General features: G+C 39.8%; 1 protein-coding gene across 1 annotated transcript in view; it reads right to left on the bottom strand.

Annotated features, from left to right (window-relative positions):
- Positions 1 to 21638, bottom strand: part of LANCL3 (LanC like family member 3) — a 107182-nt gene that overhangs the window by 14766 nt on the left and 70778 nt on the right. The window contains exons 2-3 of the mRNA XM_036908995.2: positions 11164 to 11287; positions 8470 to 8667 (exon numbers count right to left, since the gene is read on the bottom strand). Coding sequence (XP_036764890.2) covers positions 8470 to 8667; positions 11164 to 11287 — 322 coding nt within the window. The remainder of the gene's footprint in view (positions 1 to 8469; positions 8668 to 11163; positions 11288 to 21638) is intronic.

Raw genomic sequence — 21638 nt, 5'->3', positions numbered from 1 at the left:
GCTTCATTTAAAAGGAAGCAATGTTGGATTCCTTTGCTTCTGATGGGAACCTTGTCATTTCATCATGGGAACACCGATTATTGTGCATTTATAAGAAACCGGAGTCAGAAACTATACACGTCATTGCCAAATACAACTGGGAAAAGGAATGGCTTAAGAAATACAGCTTGGGAGACTAAGTCTTTGAAATCATGTGACCCAGCAGAGCCTTGGGATGGGCAGCCTTGGCAGGTACAGTTTAACCACACGGGAGAACAGCACACACACCCATTCTGGGATCTGTGTGTTCCCTGAGGCATGCTTTGTACGGTGTGCTCTACAAAGCTCACCGACCAATGACATCTGCGCTCACAAGCCCTTGTTCTTTTTTCAAAATCACCTACCTAGGCGTCCTTGAGAAATAACTAAAAAAATAAAGCCACATTTGCGTTTCAGGGTAAAGGAAATGTACTGTCAGTGTTCCCAGAGCAACGATGTAACAATGCAACCTAGAGTTTATTTTTGCCACAGCCTTTGTTTTAATGATTTTGTAAAACACTTTTATCTTGTATTTCAGAATCATTAAAAGCTATGAAGGGGTCATATGAATCTGCCTGCTACATACTTCATTGTATTTAGTGAGAAAAGCTCTATGCCATATTGGCTATTTATAAATGTGGTGTCTGCAAATCTTTTGGGATATATACCTCAGGAATGGCAAGGTATCTCAGGATAAAATGGGTCTATAGTGCTAAAAAGCTGAGTTGCACTCACTACTTCATCGCAATATACTCGTTTCACAGATGAAGAAACAAAGCAGTTTTCTCAAAGTCACTTAGCTGGTTAGTATTGGAGCTAGAATCCAAATCCAGAGTTGCTAGAGTCAAGAATTATTTCCACACGGCATAAATGATAACTAGGGCTGTCACTTACAGAGGTGAGTTGAAGGGAAGTCAATAGCAAACAAGTGTAGGGAAGATTAGGTGTCATGGATGAAGTTCCACACTGCAGATTACCTCCGGCAGGTTTTTAAGCACAGAATCAGTCTGCTGCCCCAAACCATCTGCAATGTTCATAAAAGCAGCTCTCCAAAAATATTCTCCTCAAACAAGTGAAAATTATTTTTGTAGATCACTCCTGTTTTAGAATTTTTGGAGCGTTTACTGTTGCTAACTTCCAAGAAATCTTGATGGTCTTCAACCTGCACTTATCAGATTTATAATCACTCTCAATGCTATTTTTAGCATATCTCTTAAAAGGAAGACCAGTACTTGAGGTGGGAATGTGGGTTGGCAGATATAATGGGCCCCAATCAGTTCTTCATCCCTTTGTGAATTGGTTATTTTGGTAATCCAGTGAATACACGGGTTTCATGACTTTGCTTTGCAACCTATGTTTAATCTTAGCAAGATACTGAACATGAACGAGAAATGAGGCCAATTAAAGTCCCCAAGATGATGAGCCCTATGCTGTATTGTTAGGGTATATAAGCTACAAATGCAGATGGACTGTGGTGTACACAAAGGATGGAATAACTGCCGTTCAAGACTCCCACATCAATTAACTGACCCAATCACTCATTTTAGTGGACTATCTTCCCATTCTTTTTTTTTATTAAGGTATGATTGATATACAAGCTTATGAAGGTTTCACATGAAAAAACAATGTGGTTACTACATTTACCCATATCATCAAGTCCCCACTCATACCCCAATGCAATCACTGTCCATCAGTGCAGCAAGAAGCCACAGATCCAATATGTGCCTTCCCTGTGCTACACTGTTCTCCCCGTGACCCCCCACACCATGTGTACCAAACATAATACCCCTCAATCCCCTTCTCTCTCCCTCCTCACCAGCCCTCCCACACCCCTCCCCTTTGGTAACCACTACTTCCTTCTTGGAGTCTCTGAGTCTGCTGCTATTTTGTTCCTTCAGTTTTGCTTCATTGATATACTCCACAAATGAGGGAAATCATTTGGCATTTGTCTTTCTCCGCCTGGCTTATTTCACTGAGCGTAATGTCCTCCAGCTCCATCCATGTTGCAAATGGTAGGATTTGTTTCTTTCTTACAGCTGAATAGTATTCCATTGTGTATATGTACCACATCTTCTTTATCCATTCATCTACTGATGGACACTTAGGTTGCTTCCATGTCTTAGCTATTGTAAAAAGTGCTGCGATAAACATAGGGGTGCATATGTCTTTTTGAATCTGAGCTGTATTGGGGTAAATTCCAAGGAGTGGAATTCCCAGGACAAATGGTATTTCTATTGAGTTTTTTGAGGAACCTCCATATTGCTTTCCACAATGGTTGAACTAGCTTACATTCCCACCAGCAGTGTAGGAGGGTTCCCCTTTCTCCACATCCTCACCAACATTTGTTGTTCTTAGTTTTTTCGATGTTGGCCATCCTTACTGGTGTGAGGTGATATCTCACTGTAGTCTTAATTTGCATTTTCCTGATGATTAGTGATGTGGAGGATCTTTTCATGTGTCTGTTGGCCATCTGAATTTCTTCTTTGAAGAACTGTCTCTTCATATCTTCTGCCCATTTGTTAATTGGATTATTTGCTTTTTGGGTGTTGAGGCATATAAGTTCTTTATATATTTTGGATGTTAGCCCCTTGTCAGATATGTCATTTACAAATATATTCTCCCATACTGTAGGGTGCCTTTTTGTTCTGTTGATGGTGTCCTTTGCTGTACAGAAACTTTTTAGTTTGATGTAGTCCCATGCGTTCATTTTTGCTTTTGTTTCCCTTGCTCGAGGAGATGTGTTCAGGAAGAAGTTGCTCATGCTTATATTCAGGAGATATTTGCCTATGTTGTTTTCTAAGAGTTTTATGGTTTCATGACTTACATTCAAGTGTTTAATCCATTTCTAGTTTACTTTTATGTATCGGGTTAAACAATAATCCAGTTTCATTCTCTTGCATGTAGCTGTCCAGTTTTGCCAATACCAGCTGTTGGAAAAGGCTGTCATTTCCCCATTGTATATCCATAACTCCTTTATCGTATATTAATTGACCTCATTTGGTTGGGTTTATATCAGGGCTCTCTAGTCTGTTCCATTGATCTATGGGTCTGTTCTTGTGCCAGTACCAAATTGTCTTGATTACTGTGGCTTTGTAGTAGAGCTTGAAGCTGGGGAGTGTAATGCCCCCAGCTTTATTCTTCCTTCTCAGGATTGCTTTGGCTATTCGGGGTCTTTGGTGGTTCCATATGAATTTTAGGATGATTTTCTCTAGTTTGTTGAAGAATGCTATTGGTATTTTGATAGGAATTGCATTGAATCTATAGATTGCTTTAGGTAGGATGGCCATTTTGACAATATTAATTCTTCCTATCCATGAGCATGGGATGAGTTTCCATTTATTGGTATCTTCTTTAATTTCTCTTAAAAGTGTCTTGTAGTTTTCAGGGTATAGGTCTTTCACTTCCTTGGTTAGGTTTATTCCTAGGTATTTTATTCTTTTTGATGCAACTGTGAATGGAATTGTTTTCCTGATTTCTCTCTCTGCTAGTTCATTGTTAGTATATAGGAATGCCACAGATTTCTGTGTATTAATTTTGTATCCTGCAACTTTGCTGAATTCAGATATTAGATCTAGTAGTTTTGGAGTGGAGTCTTTAGGGTTTTTTATGTACAATATCATGTCATCTGCAAACAGGGACTATTTAACTTCTTCCTTGCCAATCTGGATACCTTGTATTTCTTTGTGTTGTCTGATTGCCGTGGCTACAGGAATATTTTGGGGGCACCTACTGACTGAGATGCTACAATATGTTGAATAACAGTGGGGAGAGTGGGCATCCCTGTCTTGTTCCCGATCTTAGAGGAAAGGCTTTCAGATTCTCGCTGTTAAATATGATGTCGACTGTGGGTTTGTCATATATGGCCTTTATTATGTTGAGGTACTTGCCCTCTATACCGATTTTGTTGAGAGTTTTTATCATGAGTGGATGTTGAATTTTGTCAAATGCTTTTTCAGCATCTATGGAGATGATCATGTGGTTTTTGTCCTTCTTTTTGTTGATGTGGTGGATGATGTAGATGGATTTTCAAATGTTGTATCATCCTTGCATCGCTGGAATAGATCCTACTTGTTCATGATGGATGATCTTTTTGATGTACTTTTGAATTCGATTTGCTAATATTTTGTTGAGTATTTTTGCATCTATGTTCATCAGGGATATTGGTCTGTAACTTTCTTTTTTTGTGGAGTCTTTGCCTGGTTTTGGTATTAGAGTGATGCTGGCCCCATAGAATGAGTTTGGAAGTATTCCCTCTTCTTCTACTCTTTGGAAAACTTTAAGGGGGATAGGTATTATGTCTTCACTAAATGTTTGATAAAATTCAGCAGTGAAGCCATCTAGTCCAGGAGTTTTGTTCTTAGGTGGTGTTTTGATTACCACTTCAATTTCGTTGCTGGTAATTGGTCTGCTCAGATTTTCTTTTTCTTCCTTGGTCAGCCTTGGAAGGTTGTATTTTTCTAGAAAGTTGTCCATTTCTTCTAGGTTATCCAGTTTGTTAGCATATAATTTTTCATAGTATTCTGTAATAATTCTTTGTATTTCGGTGGTGTCCATAGTGATTTTTCCTTTCTCATTTCTGATTCTGTTTATGTGTGTAGACTCTCTTTTTTTCTTGATAAGTCTGGCTAGGGGTTTATCTATTTTGTTTATTTTCTTGAAGAACCTGCTCTTGCTTTCATTGATTCTATTGTTTTATTTTTCTCAATTTTATTTATTTCTGCTCTAATCTTTATTGTGTCCCTCCTTCTACTGACTTTGGGCCTCATTTGTTCTTCTTTTTCTAGTTTCATTAATTGTGAGTTTAGACTGCTTATATGGGATTGTTCTTCTTTCCTGAGGTAGGCCTGTATTGTGATATATTTTCCTCTTAGCACGGCATTGGCTGCATCCCACAGATTTTGCAGTGTTGAATTATTGCTGTCATTTGTCTCCATGTATTGCTTGATCTCTGTTTTTATTTGGACATTGATCCATTAGGTTATTTAGGAGCATGTTGTGAAGCCTCCATGTGTGTGTGGGATTTTTCATTTTCTTTGCATAATTTATTTCTAGTTTCATACCTTTGTGGTCTGAGAAACTGGTTGGTACAATTTCAATCTTTTTGAATTTACTGAGGCTCTTTTTGTGGCCTAGTATATGATCTATTCTTGAAAATATTCCATGTGCACTTGAGAAGAATGTGTATTTTGCTGCTTTTGGGTGTAGAGTTCTGTAGATGTCTGTTAGGTTCATCTGTTGTAATGTGTTGTTCAGTGCCTCTGTGTCCTTACTTATTTTCTGTCTGGTTGATCTGTCCTTTGGAGTGAGTAGAGTGTTAAAGTCTCCTAGAATGAATGCATTGCATTCTATTTCCCCTTTTAATTCAGTTAGTATTTGTTTCACATATGTAGGTGCTCCTGTGTTGGGAGCATAGATATTTATAATGGTTATATCTTCTTGTTGGATTGACCCCTTTATCATTATGTAATGTCCTTCTTTGTCTCTTGTGACTTTCTTTGTTTTGAAGTCTATTTTGTGTGATACAAGTACTGCAACACCTGCTTTTTTCTCTCTATTAGTTGCATGAAATATCTTTTTCCATTCCTTCACTTTTAGTCTGTGTATGTCTTTGGGTTTAAAGTGAGTCTCTTGTAGGCAGCATATAGATGGGTCTTGTTTTTTTATCCATTCAGTGACTCTATGTCTTTTGATTGGTGCATTCAGACCATTTACATTTAGGGTGATTATTGATAGTTATATACTTATTGCCATTGCAGACTTTAGATTCATGGTTACCAAAGGTTCAAGGTTAACTTCCCTACTATCTAAGAGTCTAACTTAACTCACGTAATATGCTATTCCAAACACAATCTAAGGGTTCTTTCCTTTTTCTCCTCCTTTTTCTTCCTCCTCTATTCTTTATATATTAGGTATCATATTCTGTACTCTTTGTCTATCCCTTGATTGACTTTGGGGATAGTTAATTTAATTTTGCATTTGCTTAGTAATTAGCTGTTCTACTTTCTTTACTGTGGTTTTATTACCTCTGGTGACAGCTATTAAACCTTAGGAACACTTCCATCTATAGCAGTCCCTCCAAAATACGCTGTAAAGATGGTTTGTGGGAGGTAAATTCTCTCATCTTTTACTTATCTGGAAATTTTTAAATCCCTCCTTCAAATTTAAATGATAATCTTGCCGGATAAAGTAATCTTGGTTCCAGGCCCTTCTGCTTCATGGCATTAAATACATCATGCCACTCCCTTCTGGCCTGTAAGGTTTCTGCTGAGAAGTCTGATGTTAGCCTGATGGGTTTTCTTTTGTATGTGATCTTATTTCTCTCTCTGGCTGCTTTTAACAGTCTGTCCTTATCCTTGATCTTTGCCATTTTAATGACTATATGTCTTGGTGTTGTCTTCCTTGGGTCCCTTGTGTTGGGAGATCTGTGCACCTCCATAGCCTGAGAGACTATCTCCTTCCCCAGATTGGGGAAGTTTTCAGCAACTGCCTCCTCAAAGACACTTTCTATCCCTTTCTCTCTCTCTTCTTCTTCTGGTACCCCTATAATGTGAATATTGTTCCGTTTGGATTGGTCACACAGTTCTCTCAATATTCTTTCATTCTTAGAGATCCTTTTTTCTCTCTGTGCCTCAGCTTCATTGTATTCCTCTTCTCTAGTTTCTATTTCATTTATCGTCTTCTCCACCATATCCAATCTGCTTTTAATACCCTCCATTGTGCTCTTCAGTGATTGGATCTCCATCCAGAATTCATTCCTGAGTTCTTGAATATCTTTTGGTACCTCCACTAGCATGTTAATGATTTTTATTTTGAACTCCCTTTCAGGAAGAGTCATGGGGTCCATGTCATCTTTCTCAGGGGTTATATTAATTTTACTCTGTACCAGGTTTCTTTGGCGTTTCATATTTGTGTATGGCATATCTTCCCATTCTTAATATGACATTTCCTAATACATTGCGTCCTTTCAAAATATTCTGTATTTACCTTGGGACATCTCCAAAATTCAAGGGTCCTGGGGTGCTTGGCACTTATCCAGAGACTATCACTGATAATAATTAAAGGGAATGGGAAATGGGAGTGTTGAGCATAACATGAAGGGGTAACATTTCCAGAAAGGTAAATAACTGTTGTTTTTCTCCAAAAACTTCAAAGCAAGAAGAAATGGTCTCACAATGTCACTGATGGGAATTAGCCTGGACATAATGCACAATGCCCTGGCACTGGTATAAGCACACAAAGGAGACTCTGACATCCCTTCCTTAGGTAAATGTGGCAGTCAGAGACAATAGGACCAATGAACTAAGACATATTATTTGTCAACTCAAACTGTAACAAGGAAAACTGAAATTACAGTTGGATTAAAGAACACTAATTAGATTAGGAATTAATAGAAATCAGGTAACAAACTAAAGAGGAATCAAATATATTTTAAGGCTGTACTCACAGCATTAAAGCATAGCCTTGAAAATTAAATCCACTCCTAATCCAAAAATTTTGTGTTGTTTGGTATTTTAAATCTCTCTCTGGCCAATCAACCAAAATTAATTGATTGATTTGAATTTAACTTCTTTTGAATTGCCCCTTCTCAGAAGGTCTAATTAGCAGTATAATGAGATTAAAAAGAAAAGAAAAAAGGAAATGATGAGGTCTGAAAATTTCTAGGCTCAATTCCAGAGAGTTCACTGCAGATGGCTTCTCATTCCTCTAGACTTTATATTAGGTGATGATGCAACACCTCATCTGAAGAAGAGTTATAGAACAGTGTGTCTCAAACATAACGTGTATACAAATCACCTAGGAATCTTGTTAAAATGCAGATTCTGATTCAATGGGCTGGGGTGGGGCCTGAGATTCTGGATTTCTAATAAGCTCCCAGGTTGCAAATACCAGTAGTCCAGGGACCAGGTTTTGAAATGCCAAGCTCCAGATCTGTGCACTGTTCGGTGTAGTTATTGATTACTTGCAATGCGGCTACTCTGAGTTGAGATTGGATGTAAGTTTGAAATATGCACAGGATTTCAAAGAATTAATATGAAGAAAATGTGGAATGGCTCAATTTAAAAATCGGTTGCATGTTAAAATAATATTTTAGGTATATTGGGTCATCTAACATATATTATTTAAATTAATTTCACCTGTTTCTTTTTAGGTTTTTAATAGAAATTTTTAAAATTCTGTTCCATATGTGGCTCATATTATATTCTATTGGACAGTGCTTGTTTAATTTATGTACAAATAGATACAGATCATATAACTTTAAAAATATGGGATCATTTCTGGAGATCTGTTAAAGATCAAGACATTTGTGGCTTTGAAAAATTTCATTTGGACTTTTTTATTGCATGTAGTAATGACACAAGATAAGAAATACCCTCACTTCCCAGAAAAGGTACTTCTCTCAGGCTAAGTCTGGTGCAAAGAATGTTTTCAGATAATAGTGTATGTGAAGACCTGGGGCGCCGTGGCACCAGTGCACCAGCTCGTTCTCTCTCTCGATGGCTTCGCCAAGCTCAGGTGGCCAGTTGCAGTTCTGTTCCTGCTCCATGAGGAAGTCCACACTCTGCCACACCAGCTCCTGTTCTGAGGGCTTCAGGTGCTCATGGTAAGAAAGAAGCATCTGGAGAATGGATGACAGGCCATGAGCTGCTCCTATATTGACAAAGCATAATTAATTCACACAATTGGGAAGAGAGCCAGTTTAATTTCATGAAAGACAATCAGTATAAAAAAATGAATGGTGATATTACTTGAAATCAGTATAAAAAAATGAATGGTGATATTAATTGAGTTGCTGAAGACCTAGGCTTCTGGGAAAGATATGTTAGAGCAGGGTCTGCAAAGTATAGCCTGCAGGCCAAATATGGTCTACCTCTTGTTTGTTTGTTTGTTTGTTTTGCTGTTTTTTTATTAAGGTATCATTGATACACAATCTTATGAAAGTTTTTGCAACATTCACCCATATTATCAAGTCCCCCCACACACCCCACTGCAGTCACCGTCCATCAGCATAGTAAGATGCTGTAGAGCCACTACTTGTCTTCTCTGTATCATTTGTTTTAGTAAACAAAGTTTTATTGAAACACAGCCATGCTCATTCATTTGTGTATTGTCTACGGCTGATTTAGTGCTATGATGGTGGAGTGGTATTTGTAACAGAAACCATTTGGCCCACAAAACTGAAAATATCTATTATCTATCCCTGTATAGAAAAAAGTTTAATGACTAACCCCTATTTTAGATAAAAGGATTTTTTAATGCTGTAATTAACATATCAATAGCTTTTATGAAAATGCCCTTAAAATACTTGAAAATAATTTCTTCTAGGTATCCTAAACATTCATTCAACACATAAGAATTAAGCATCTACTATGTGCCAGATACTACTGTTCTACAGACTGAAAGTAAATCAGCGAACAAAACAGACTAAATCCCTTCTTCTGTAAAGTTAAACATTACTAACTGGTATTAATTTATTTGATCCTTCACAATTAGCAGTGTGTTTTGGGCATTGTCCAAGCCCCAGGGATACAATGATGAATATGACTGGGTATGTACCCTTGAGGCCCTCCCCATCCAGTCTGGAGAGAAAGCCAACCTTGGCAGATACTGTCAGTGCCCTGCCCATCACCTCATCCCCACTCATTATTCTGGGGCACCTATCCTCCTTGCTGCCTATTTCAAGCACCTCTCATTTTGCCCGAAGCTTTCTCTGGCCACAGAGCTGTGCCCAGTCTACAGGCACAGGGCTGAAATTAACACCTAGGGAATTAACACCTCTGGGAGCAGCACTCGACCAATAAAGAAAGGAGTTGGTGAATGACCACCCCAGCTTCCTCACCCAGAGGGTGGGACAATTCTGAGGCACGTTCTCTACAGCCTCTTACTGTCCCCAGTGGAAATGAGCATCAGTTATTCATAACTGCCTATTATTACATCTTCCATTAACTTCTTTCTCTACCCTGTCTTGCCTCCTCATTCCATTATCAACACTTTCTGGGATTACCTTACAAAGAAACCATTTACACCCAAGCCCTTGTTTCAAAGACAGATGCTAGGGAAATTTAGATGGGAACTTAAAGGTCCTTTGAGAAAACTCTCACAGAGCTGTTAGTCTATAAGCTCATTGCTGACGTTGTTCCTCATCTATTGATTCACTTGTTTGGGTACCCTCATTATGTATGGGCTCTTGGTAAAGGTCCAGAGATCCCAAAGATAAATGAGAGAAAGTTCTCATTCTGAAGGTGCACAAACCCACTCAGGTGGTTGGTAAGCCATTAACTGCAATGTGATGTGATAAAGGCTCCAATAGGAGTGTGGCAGGGTGACCTGACATTAACCAATTTTGCTTTGGGGTAAAACTCAAAGTGTGTGAATGTTTCTCCAGAGAAAGTTCAATAAATGCTTTTTTGCAAAAGCACAAAGTTTCTCAATAGATTTAATAATGCCTGAAGTCCTGTTGTAAGTATTACAGACAGATGAAGTGGGTACAGGAAGCCAAGCATTCTAGCCACAAGGAGCAAGCACAAAGGTTACACAGATGTGAGAACAGTTTGCTTACAAGAGACTATGCTGGGCAGAACCAAGGAAGGGAGAGATAAAGCTTGAGTTTGGAGAAGGAGGCAGTTGATCTACAAAGGGCCTTGCAAGTCATGCTCAGAAGTGATGGGGAGGAGCTGTCGAAGGATTCAAAAGGGGAGTAACTAATTTTTCCTTTGCAGCCTCAGATCTCAAAAGTAGCCACTGTGATTTGGTTGTCTGTTATTAATCCACTAATATTAAAAACTTGACAACGTTAGTGGCGGAATCCTTTTCCCTGTGCACAGGCAGTATTTGCAATGAGTGTATAAACTATACACAAACTTTCTCAGCAAAATTAGGCCAATGAACTCACAATCTCAAATCTGGATTTTAGCCTGTAGTGCAAGTAATTGTTAAAATAGCTATATTTCTGTCAGATAGACTATGAAAACAAATATTAAATCGTGATTTGTAATATCTATCAATATTCTTAAATGGAATTTTAAAGTGTTTCTACTTAAATACATAGTGATAACCTATGTCAAAAACAAATCTTTCAATCTTTAGTCAACATTGGTATCAGAGACTCCTTTCATCCTACAGGAGTTTGCCAACACCTTCACTCACCTAAGTATTCGGTTCCATAGTAGGAATACATCAGGGGAAATGGTTTCCTCTTTTTCATGGCATATTGCTTCCCAGAGTCCAAAATTGCCTGGCAAATTGATTTGATCTGTGCTGGAGTCAGAACCTGAATAAGAAAATCAAGAAGTAGAAGTCAAATCAGGATCTTCTTTTTGCCTCAGATACTAGATTTTCTTGCTTAAAAAAGCCATTAACATATCCTCCCAATTCTTTTCCTATGTATAAATAAGTTTAGTCACCATATAATTTTTTTAAACCACTGATTCTCTCCTTGTTGTCAAGTTTATCTGCCCTCTTCAGAAAACTTGGGTCTTTACTGTTACAGGCTTTTATAAAATGCAAAGACCACCCTACAGTTAGTTATATCATTAATCCTTGTCACAGGAACAAGAAAGTGCTCAGAAAAGACCAAAGACTGGTCCTAACTGATAATGCTTTAACAAAGCTCTTACTCCTGGCATGCGGTGCAGATCTGGCCCAGACAATGGGCCTTCAATTTGTGTCATTTAGACTGTGCTTATAAAGCCACAATTCTCTGACAAGCTGCTGCATGACAGACTCCCTGTAGCCTTTTGCAATCTCTGAATGAAACCAATGTTCAATAAGTACCAAGGCAAAATAACTTTTAATATCAAAATGACTCTGAAGAGAGAATGGCTAAATGCAAAGACTTGCAGTCTTCCATCTTTTATTCAGCTTACCACAGTCAGGGCCTGAGGGGCCCTTTGGTAGCTGATGCGTAAATATGGGCCAGTTTACTGGCAAGAAAAGCAGAGCCCTCTCGCCCCTTTCCTTAAGTCCCTCCCTCCCTCCATTTCTTCCTCCTTCCATTTTTCCCTCCCTCTTTACCTTCCTTACACAATTATTTCTTAAGCCCTTACTATATTTCAGGAAAATCTGTTCTAGATGCTAGAGATAGGACAGTGAAAAGACACACAGGAACTCTCCCCTCATGAAGCCAACCTTCCAAAACGGCAGGCCCGCACAAAAAAAGTACTAGTCAGAGTAACCCTGCCCCCACCCCTTCCCCAAATCCCCTGAAGTTTAGCCTTGGTCTGACTGAATGAATCTAGGATCAAGGAAAAGTCCACTGGATTTTGGCCCCTCTCCTAAGACTCACACATCAAATTTTCCTACCTGTTACCTACCATTAGATTCATCAATTCCTTTCAAAATAAAGTACAAATGATTTCTTATGTCATAACTTGCTCCTCTGATTTACCCAACAATAGAAGAGTAAAATATGATCCAGGTTTTGGCCTCCACAAATCTAGCATTTCATTTGGAAAAATAATTACATAAAGAGGAAGCTGCTCATTAATCCATTCTGCCAATTCACATTTACTGAGCTACTATTCCAGTGAGGCCCTCTGCTAGGTATTGTGGATGCAATTCTAGAAAGCCTAGAACATATTTTTTCCCTAGAGGGAACTTACTATTCAAGGCTGGAGATGAGACATAGACAGAAGTAATTAAAGTTCGGGAGCCTAGGGGTGGAAAGAAATAGCAATGCACAGTATGTAGCACAGGCAATGAAGCCCTGCTCAACATCACTAAGACTTTACTGTCTCATTTTCCATCTAGTTGCTCAGAAACAATTATGTCCTGGCTTCCAACTTAAATTTTCCTTCTGTTAGCTCCTTATCTTTGTTTCTTGGGTTTACTCCTCCTTTCTGCCTGAAATTCCCAAAGACCTGATCTTCCTTTTCCTAGGCATCCCCACCATCATTCCTGGGCTCAGCCTTGGGTCATTCCTTAGCTGAATAGCACTCTCTCTGAAGTGATTCCCTACTCTGCTTCTGTTTGAATTGCTACCAAATTTTTCATTTGCTATTAAAAACATCTTACTCTTTGTGCCTTTGTAAGTACCAGCTGACCTTACATTTGGTCTTGCTCTGCATAATATCCTACATCATCCACCTTATATCAACCCCTCCATCCTGGCTCACTTACAGAAACCTGCTAAGAGCCTTCAAGGGCACAAACACGACTCTAATCTGGTCCCCTCCCTTATTTTCCTAGGATTCTATCTGGCTCTTCAACTGTCTGCCAATTTTGGTCTTGAATCCATATGACAGAAACTGTTTTTGTGAAAGGAAAAGTCATTAAATTTACTGAAATACTCCCTATTTGACTTCTGTGCCAATGATTGAAATAGGCTTATTCTTTCCTCAGTGGAACATTTATTCATGTCTCCCCACCCCTGTGTATGTGTGTATGTGTGTGTGTGTGTGTGAATGTGTTCACCTGCTTTTTTAAACCCAGAAAAAAAAAAACTAGGTTATGCGGTGCCTACACCCTTTCTTTCCATCCCTAATCCACAGCTTAGAATAGAGCATGAATTTATAAAATATCTCAAAAACTCCTTGGTCATGCATCATCTCTGGGTGGTTTCCTCTTATCTCTCAGAAACACTGTGAAAAACAAAGAGAAACCGCACTTGTTGGGCTGGATAAAGACTAGTTACGCGTGTAATTCTTTATCTCTGCGAACAGACCAGACCTACCCTTGGGTTTATTGGTCAGCAAATAAAAAGTGAAAACAGTGCTCATTAAGAGTATGGAGGGGAACACTGAGGAAGAGTGTGCTCTTTTCTTTCCCCTGAACAAACAGCACAGAAAGAAGAAAGGATATGAGATGTGAGGGGAGGGCTTGTTCTCATTCTCTCATTTGTCTGCTTTCTCAGACATCCCTCCATCCCCGCTCCTAGCCCATGGGAGTGTGCACCAGCACACGCACTACCTCCAAGAAGATGGCCTCTGTGCCACTGAAACACTGAGGAGCTGGGAATGAGGAAGTGGCACTTCCAGTGGGAAAAAAAGTGGGGATGGTAGAGAGGGGCTCCCTGCCCATCAGGCCTTTACCAAAACAAACTCAGATTCCCTATCCTGTATTTGTAGTACCTAAGGCCTCAGTGTGGGTTGATATCTTGGATGCATTTGGTTTGTTAAACAAACTTTTTTTCACACTGAATTAAATGATATCTCAAAAATGCAAAGAAAGGCTGGTGGTTTGCTATAAACAGTTCGATTAGTTTAACCAATTGTCTTTGCTGATCTGCACACACACGTTTGTCACGAAACACTCCAATTGGGCTGGGCTCTGAGTAGAAGAGACAAGAGAGCAATAAACACGATGCTATGTATCTTGACCCTACCTGAAGGTTGTGCTATGACTGAACCACCTCCATACTGAGGAGAGACAACCTTTGTTAAGGAAATGAGTGAAATGGACCAAGCCACAGAAAGCTTGCCTCACCACAGATGCCTTTCCAGGGCAAGTGTCCTGCCCACAGGCCCTGTGAAGTGGTAGTCTTTTCTAGCTACCTAGCAACCATTGCCATTATTTTCAAGGAATAGTCCAAAATGCCCTATGTGCTTGCCCATCTACATGGTATGCAGAAAGTTATTCTGAGATCACACTGAACACATACGTAACAGAGTAAGATTCTGATATTAATTTCAGTGTTTTCCTCCAGCCATTTATTTTACCCCAATCCTTTGTCCCATTGGTCTGGTGGTAGAATAGGCTTCTGCTCAGAAAAAGAAACAAGCTATTGACTACCAATGAACCTCAAAATGACTTTTGATACCCATGGACAAGAGCTTTGAGGAAAAGGCTTTTAAGTTGTTAGAACCTGGGTATTTTATAACTTAAACTTGATACCAAAACAATAGACTTGAAGGATATGTAGAGTCAGAATGAAGCTAAAAGCTCTTCAAGGTGGGAGGAAGTGACACAGAAAAGAAACCAGGAAGTTGAAAGTCAATGTGGAGCTCCTGCTTTCTTACCTCCCCCTTGTGCCAAGCCTTAGGAGAGATCCTATAATCCCCTGGACAGGTTTGGGGATCTATAAGAAAATAGGATGTGTGCTCCCTTTCTGTCTGGAATCTGGGGAGGTGGTAGCCTCAAAGATGTGGCTCCTGCCTCAGGATCTGGGTGGTTACTGACACATGGCATGTCCAATGAGAGCCAGCGACAATTCTGAGTTTCCAATGCGCACCATGGTGGTGTAGAGAAACTTCCCATCCCCCAGAGTAAATTTATTTTGAAAAAATTCTCAGTCCAAATAATTTCAAATTAAAGAGTTGGGGAAACATTTTCGTACAAAGTCAACATTCACAATTAGTTAGATTTTTACTTTTGATGCTTCTTTAGGGGTTGTGGTTTGGTAGGAACTCACCAGGGTATGTGGCAGAATGAGGAAATATGGAGCCGGTACAGATTGCTCTAGTTAATGATTCCCTTCCAGATATTAAAGGGACTCAGCAGGGAATTTCAGTTATAAACATTTGGTTCCAAATTACCATTTCAAAGTTGTTTCCTTTCCCTTCTCATGTCAGGGAACACAAGCCAAGAAAACACTGGAAACCAGAAAAGAAAAACAGGTTTTACCCCATTCTTGCAGATTTATTACAAGTATCTGGTAACCCAGTCTGCAACAAATGTCTCTAGATGATTTCACTGTGTTTCCTATAACACACTATACTGTCTCAGAGCGTGAGCTTCTTTATGTACAAAATGGGGATCACAATGACTTGCCCACCTTTGTCCTCAGGTGCTGGTAAGACTCATGAAAAAGCAGTTCCCAACACCTGGCTGCATGTTGCAATCACCTGGGGAGCTTTAAAAAAATCCTGATGCCTTGACCACACCCCAAACCAATGACATCAGACTCCCTAGGTGTGGGACCCAGACATCAGTATTTTTTAAAGCTCCCAGGTGATTCCAAAGTGCAGTCAAGTTTGAGAATCACTGCTATGAAACACTGAATGAATCCATAAATACTTTTTAAAAGCAAAGCAGTGATAATATAATGATGATGAGGAAGAAGACAGCTGAAGGGAAGACAAGCAAAGGATACTCCCAGATACAGAGAAACACCTTTAGTCTGAGTCATGGGGGAGTGGCAGAGAGAAACCTGATGTGCACATGAATGGACACGCTGGGTCAGGCCACAGGTCCACTAAACCTCATTCAGTGTTTCCAACACAGGCACCAATGCACATTTTGTGGGGGAGTAATGGAGAAATCAGAGAACACAGCAGACAGTGCACTGGACTAAGATTCAGGGAGCTGGGCTTCAGATCCACAGTAACCATGGTTGTCTTCAGAACTCTGTTTCCTCGTCTGGAATATAAAGGGACTGGACTAGAATCTGTCCACTAAGTCAGTGCTTCTTAAATTTTAGCGTGCCTAAATATCACCTAGCGAGCTAGCTCAAACACTGCTTCCCGGGCCTCACCCTCAGAGACTTTCAGTAGCTGTGCAGTGGGGCCTAAGATCTTACACTGCTAACAAGCTCTCAAGTGATGGGCATGTTGCTGGCCTGGGAACAACCCACTGAATAACACTGTACTAAGCGACCTCTAAGGTTCCTCTGGGCTCCACACTCTGGCTCTCTAAGGCACTGGAGGAGCCTGGCTCTTCAACCAAAGAGGGAGCATAGCATGGTGGTAAAAAATGTGGGCTTTGGGGTCAGAGAGACCCAAGTTCCAAACATAGTTTCACCACTTTCTAGCAGTGTGGATTTACGCAATTATTTTACCTTCTATGCTTCAGTTTACTCGTGTAGAAAGCATAAATAGTAAGAACTACCTCCCTCACCGGGGATTGCTATGAGGATTTCACATAAGACACTTAATACAGTCCCCACACAATGCTTATAAGTTAGAGTTAAAACAGACATCCTGTAACTGTAACTTTAGATCAATCACTTAACCTCTCTGGACCTCAGTTTTCTCATCTGAAAAAACAAGGAGTTAATTTGGTCTTTAATGTGCATCTCAGCAATAGTGTTTTGTTATTTTGTGATTAACTTCATGACTATTTACAAATCACTATGTACTTATTTGGGCTCTAATTCTGGGATGTGGATGTGATGGTATGTTTCAGTGGTTTCATTTCTTACAGGTTAGGCAAAAAGCCCTTTGCAATGAGTTTGGAGCACATGCTTAACTTGTCCTCTATTCTAGGCATTTCATCAAGATTCATATTCTCTTATGTACTTTCTTCCTAAGCAGAAAGCTTAAAGAACCAGAAGTTGTTTTGGCCTCTTGGCAATAGTTACTTGAATATCTGGAGACTTTGGTCTTCCAACACCACTAAAGTGAATGACTGTGTTATTAAGGCTGGATGCATAATTGACATTTCCCATCAGACCCTCCTCTAAGCCTCTGTTGAATGAATATGTCATTTCAGTATTCTCAAACCATGGTTCGACAGACATTTTTCAAGTGTTTGCTGGGTGCATGACACTATGCTAGAGGGTACAAAAACATACAGATGAGTAGTTGCATATAATCAGGTATATAGTAAATACCTGTCTTATTTGGAAAGGCCAATTCTGATGACATGTTTGTGGCCTACACTATTAGTTAGCTACTCAACAGCCATTATCCCCTCATTCCTTGCTAACTAGATCTCAATTTTATTAGGGTGACAATTGTGTTTAGTTCTAGGTGACAAATAGTGAATAACCTCAACCAATCACGTCAACCCTGTTGTCCCTTGACAGATACTCAGTTCTCAGCCTTCCCTGAAGCTAGGGTTGGCTATGTGGCTTCATCTTGATCAAAGGGGAAATCTGCTGGGGCAGGAGCATTTTGGAAAGCTTTTATTTCATCATGAGTGGAAATAAGATAGACAGACTTGGCTATCTTTTTGGTGCCTTGAATGTTTATGCGCAGCCTGGAGCTATAGCAGCCATTTTGCATCTTAGGTAATGAACATATGGATTAAAGGCCAACATTCAAGGAATGGTGGAGGAGAAAGATCCTGAGGTTTGTCGACATCAATGAGTATCTCTACCACAAGAAGGACCACCTATCTCTAGACTCCTGTTATGAGAGAAAAACTATCCCCTTTTTTAAAAGTCACTGTTTACTAGGTCACTAACAGCCAAACTCACATTGACTGGGCAGCCATAAGTGCCAACCTAACATCATGGCTAGCATTCATGTCCTTATAAAGCAATTTTTGCCCACATGTACCTGCTTCCATGGAAACCTCTACCTCTAGAGCTCTTTAAAGTGAGGCTGACTCCCTTAGTGGACAAATTCAAATGCAGTTTTCAGTTCTACCTGTACCACAAGGTTGTGATTGATTTTTCTTGTTAAGTACTAACCTAGAGCCTAGAAACAAAGCCTGGGAAAGACACTGTCGCTTTTGCTGTCATTACCCTGGGTGATCTCCCTACTCCTTCCACTCATCGTGCTCTTGGTCAGGGACACAGACACTCTCCAATCTGTCACCATGACAGTAGATACTCAAATCCTCAAAGTCAATTTAGGAAGACAGAGAGGAGGCCCATGGGAGCCTCAGCAACAAGTGTTGTAAAGCATTTATCTCCTTTTCCAGGAACTGTTGTCACCTCCACCTAGGCGACTGTATTATATACTACCTACCCTGTCATTTTCTAGAGCTATTCAAGAAAATGGACTTAAAGAACAATTATCTGAACAATTTGTGACATTTTAAGGTTCCATAACTCTTTCACTCAGATACTTTCAACAGAACAAGCTGAAAGGGTTCTTTGGCCGTGCTCTGTGACATGGGCCTGTGGCATTGATGGGTGTCCTGAAGGTCAGAAATAGCAGAAGGCAGGCAGGCAGAAATTCTTTAGAACTGCTTAGAGCTTTTCTTCTTTTTTCCAATACCTTAAAATACATTTTAATAAATGTGTTCCTTAGGGCTAAGGGAAGCGGTGTGATGTAGCATGGGTTTGCCCATGAATGGTACCTTCCCTGTGTGCAAAATGAAACCTAAGTCTACTGCAGCTAGGGGCAAAAGGGTAGATTGGGTGGCCACAGTTAGGACATTTGAATTTCTGGCTTTGTCATTAATATAGCCCTGAGCAAGTGATTGAACCTCTCTGGCTTCATGGTCTTCATAAAATGAGGTGGCTGATCAAGTTAACCTCCTAGGGCCTTTTTGGATCATGATTTATATGACTTATAAATATATATATAACCTCCCTTCCTCCCTTTGTCTTCATTTAGGTATTGGAGAGAATCCTCTGTGTGATCATGTCCAAAGTAGTTTTGTTATGTTGACACTGCGTTTTCAGGGACTTTAAAAGGAAAATGATTCTGGTGTCTCATTTTCTGGTTTCTTTTCAGAGACTGTTTCAGCCAGGGATCTATAGGAGAGTTACTTATAAAATTGAGATAGAATCACTTACTATATAAAACGACACATCAGAAGGAGATTTGGATGACCTGGGCATGGAGGTGTGCTGAAGGGAGCTGCCACCCACCCCTCTGATTAGGGATCAGGCAGCCATGATGAATGAATGTGTCACTGTAGCTGGTTGCAATTTTCATTTGAAGCCTAGGGGAAGAAGGAACTGAGAATCTCAGAAGGACCTGGGTCTGTGGCTGAAGAGGAAGAGGAGAGTGAAGTAAACTGGCACCTCTACTCTGTGAAGGACAAGGAGCTTCCCAAAGCCTCTTCTTTAGATCTGGGCCTCCACAAATTCCAAGCGGTTGCTGCTGAATGAATGTAGCTAGGAAAGCTTCTTCCTGGTCCTTAGAAAGGCTGGGGTGAGCAACTGAGATAAAGAACCAGCACTAAGCAAAGGAGGATTTATAACCTTGTAAGTTAGTAACTAAGGCCCTTGTCTTATAGGAGGTTTATTTCATAAACATTTATTGAGCCCTACTATGGCTCACTTGGAGAACATCAGTGAACAAGGGAGCAAACTAACACCCTGACATTGTGGAGATTGCAGCCCAGTGGGAATAAATGCATATTGTGCTCCGTATTATCCTAAATATGTCTTATTCAACCATTCTCCATAATTAATTTTAATGGTGCTGTCTTCTGGTCTTCATAAAGAAATGAATATTAAGTAACTTGTGTACCTCATCTCATTCTGTCTGGGGAAAGTTTAGCAGGAGATGAAACCCATTCACAGGCTCCAATGTTCAACTGAGGGTGATGATCAGAACTGTAAGGATGGATATAGCAAAGAAATGGCCAGCTGACCAGCTGCTATAGCATATAATTACATGGAAAGATTTAAAAACAGAGGCCCCACTTTGGATCATGATTTTATTGGGGGGTAGGACTGGACACTCATATGTTTTTAAGAACTCCACTCATGATGCTGGGACACAGACACTGCTTTATAGGGCTTTGCATTGCAAATGCAGCACTATTTAGTATTGCAAATAGCACAGGTGGTTGGAGCAAGGAACATGGCTTAATTTTATGTGGTTCATGTAGTTTTGCTGTATTTATTCCTGGTGACAGACCAGATTCTTAGTTATAAGCTGAATGCAAGATACCCTCTCTATAAATTTGCTTCCTTAGCTGTAACACAAACTACTACTGACCTTTTACCAATTTTTAAATAAACAAAAGCATGCATCTCCACGGTACTGAGAGAGTAGTCCCATGTTTAATATGTAAAGGGGATAGGTAAATTAAATATGTAATTTGTTATGAAGAGGTACTTATAAAATAAGCCCTTCCAGTCGCACTATGAAGGAACAACTCAAGACAAAATTTATCCAGGTGTGGGCATGTAAGATATATATACTTTTAATATGAAAGATTTATAGTTTGGACTTCTACTACAGCATATCAGTGCCCAAGGGAAATAAGTACCTAGGCCGACTTGTATAAGGATGTACATAGCAGCTAAGATAAGCTTTATTCAGAAGAACTGGAAACACCCTAAAGTCCATCAACAGGAGAATGGATGAATAAATTGCAGTATATTCACACAATGAAATACTACTCAACAATAAAAAGAGAGCAAATTACTGATACAGTCAACAACATGGATGGATCTCATGAACATGCTGAGTGAAAGAAGCCAGAGCACTTGCTCTATGATTCCATTTATATGAAGTTCAAGAACAGGCCAAATCAAACTATAGTGATAGAGGTCAGGAGAGTGGTGGTCACTGTGTGTGTGCGGGGGTGCAGGTGGTACTGACTGGGATAAAGGGACTTTCTGGATGATGCAAATGTTTTTTTCTTAATCTGGGTAGTGAATCTATGAGTCACACAGTGAAATCAATGAACTATGCACCTAAAATTTGTACATTTTGCTACATGTAGATTATACTTCAGTTTTAGAAAGCAAAGTAAGTCAGGGTATTAAACAACATATCTATCAAATGGCAGAACAAATGGTTTAGCTGTTTGTTAATGTATTTTGTCTAAATGTCAAGGTCCTTTGATTATAAAACACCAACTTTACTAGCCTTCCTAAATCTTGTGTGAAATTAAGAAAAGGTGTGCTGTCTTCTGGGCAGATGAATTGCATAATGAAGCACATTACTTCTGGGCTGATGCAGTCCCAGGCCAGGGCTTAGTGACCAAATAAAGAGGCTGGATTTCACTTCCTCTGCCCTTTTGGCCAGGTGCCCTTGTGCAGAGCACAACCCTGCCAATCACACAGGGCTGCCCAGCTCTCCGGAAGGGAGCTGGAGCCTGGAATCTGA

The sequence above is a fragment of the Manis pentadactyla genome, chromosome X, assembly GCF_030020395.1.
Source record: "Manis pentadactyla isolate mManPen7 chromosome X, mManPen7.hap1, whole genome shotgun sequence".
Classification (NCBI taxonomy): Eukaryota; Metazoa; Chordata; class Mammalia; order Pholidota; family Manidae; genus Manis; species Manis pentadactyla.
Note: the sequence above shows the minus strand (reverse complement) of the source record. Positions and strands in the feature narration are given on the sequence as shown.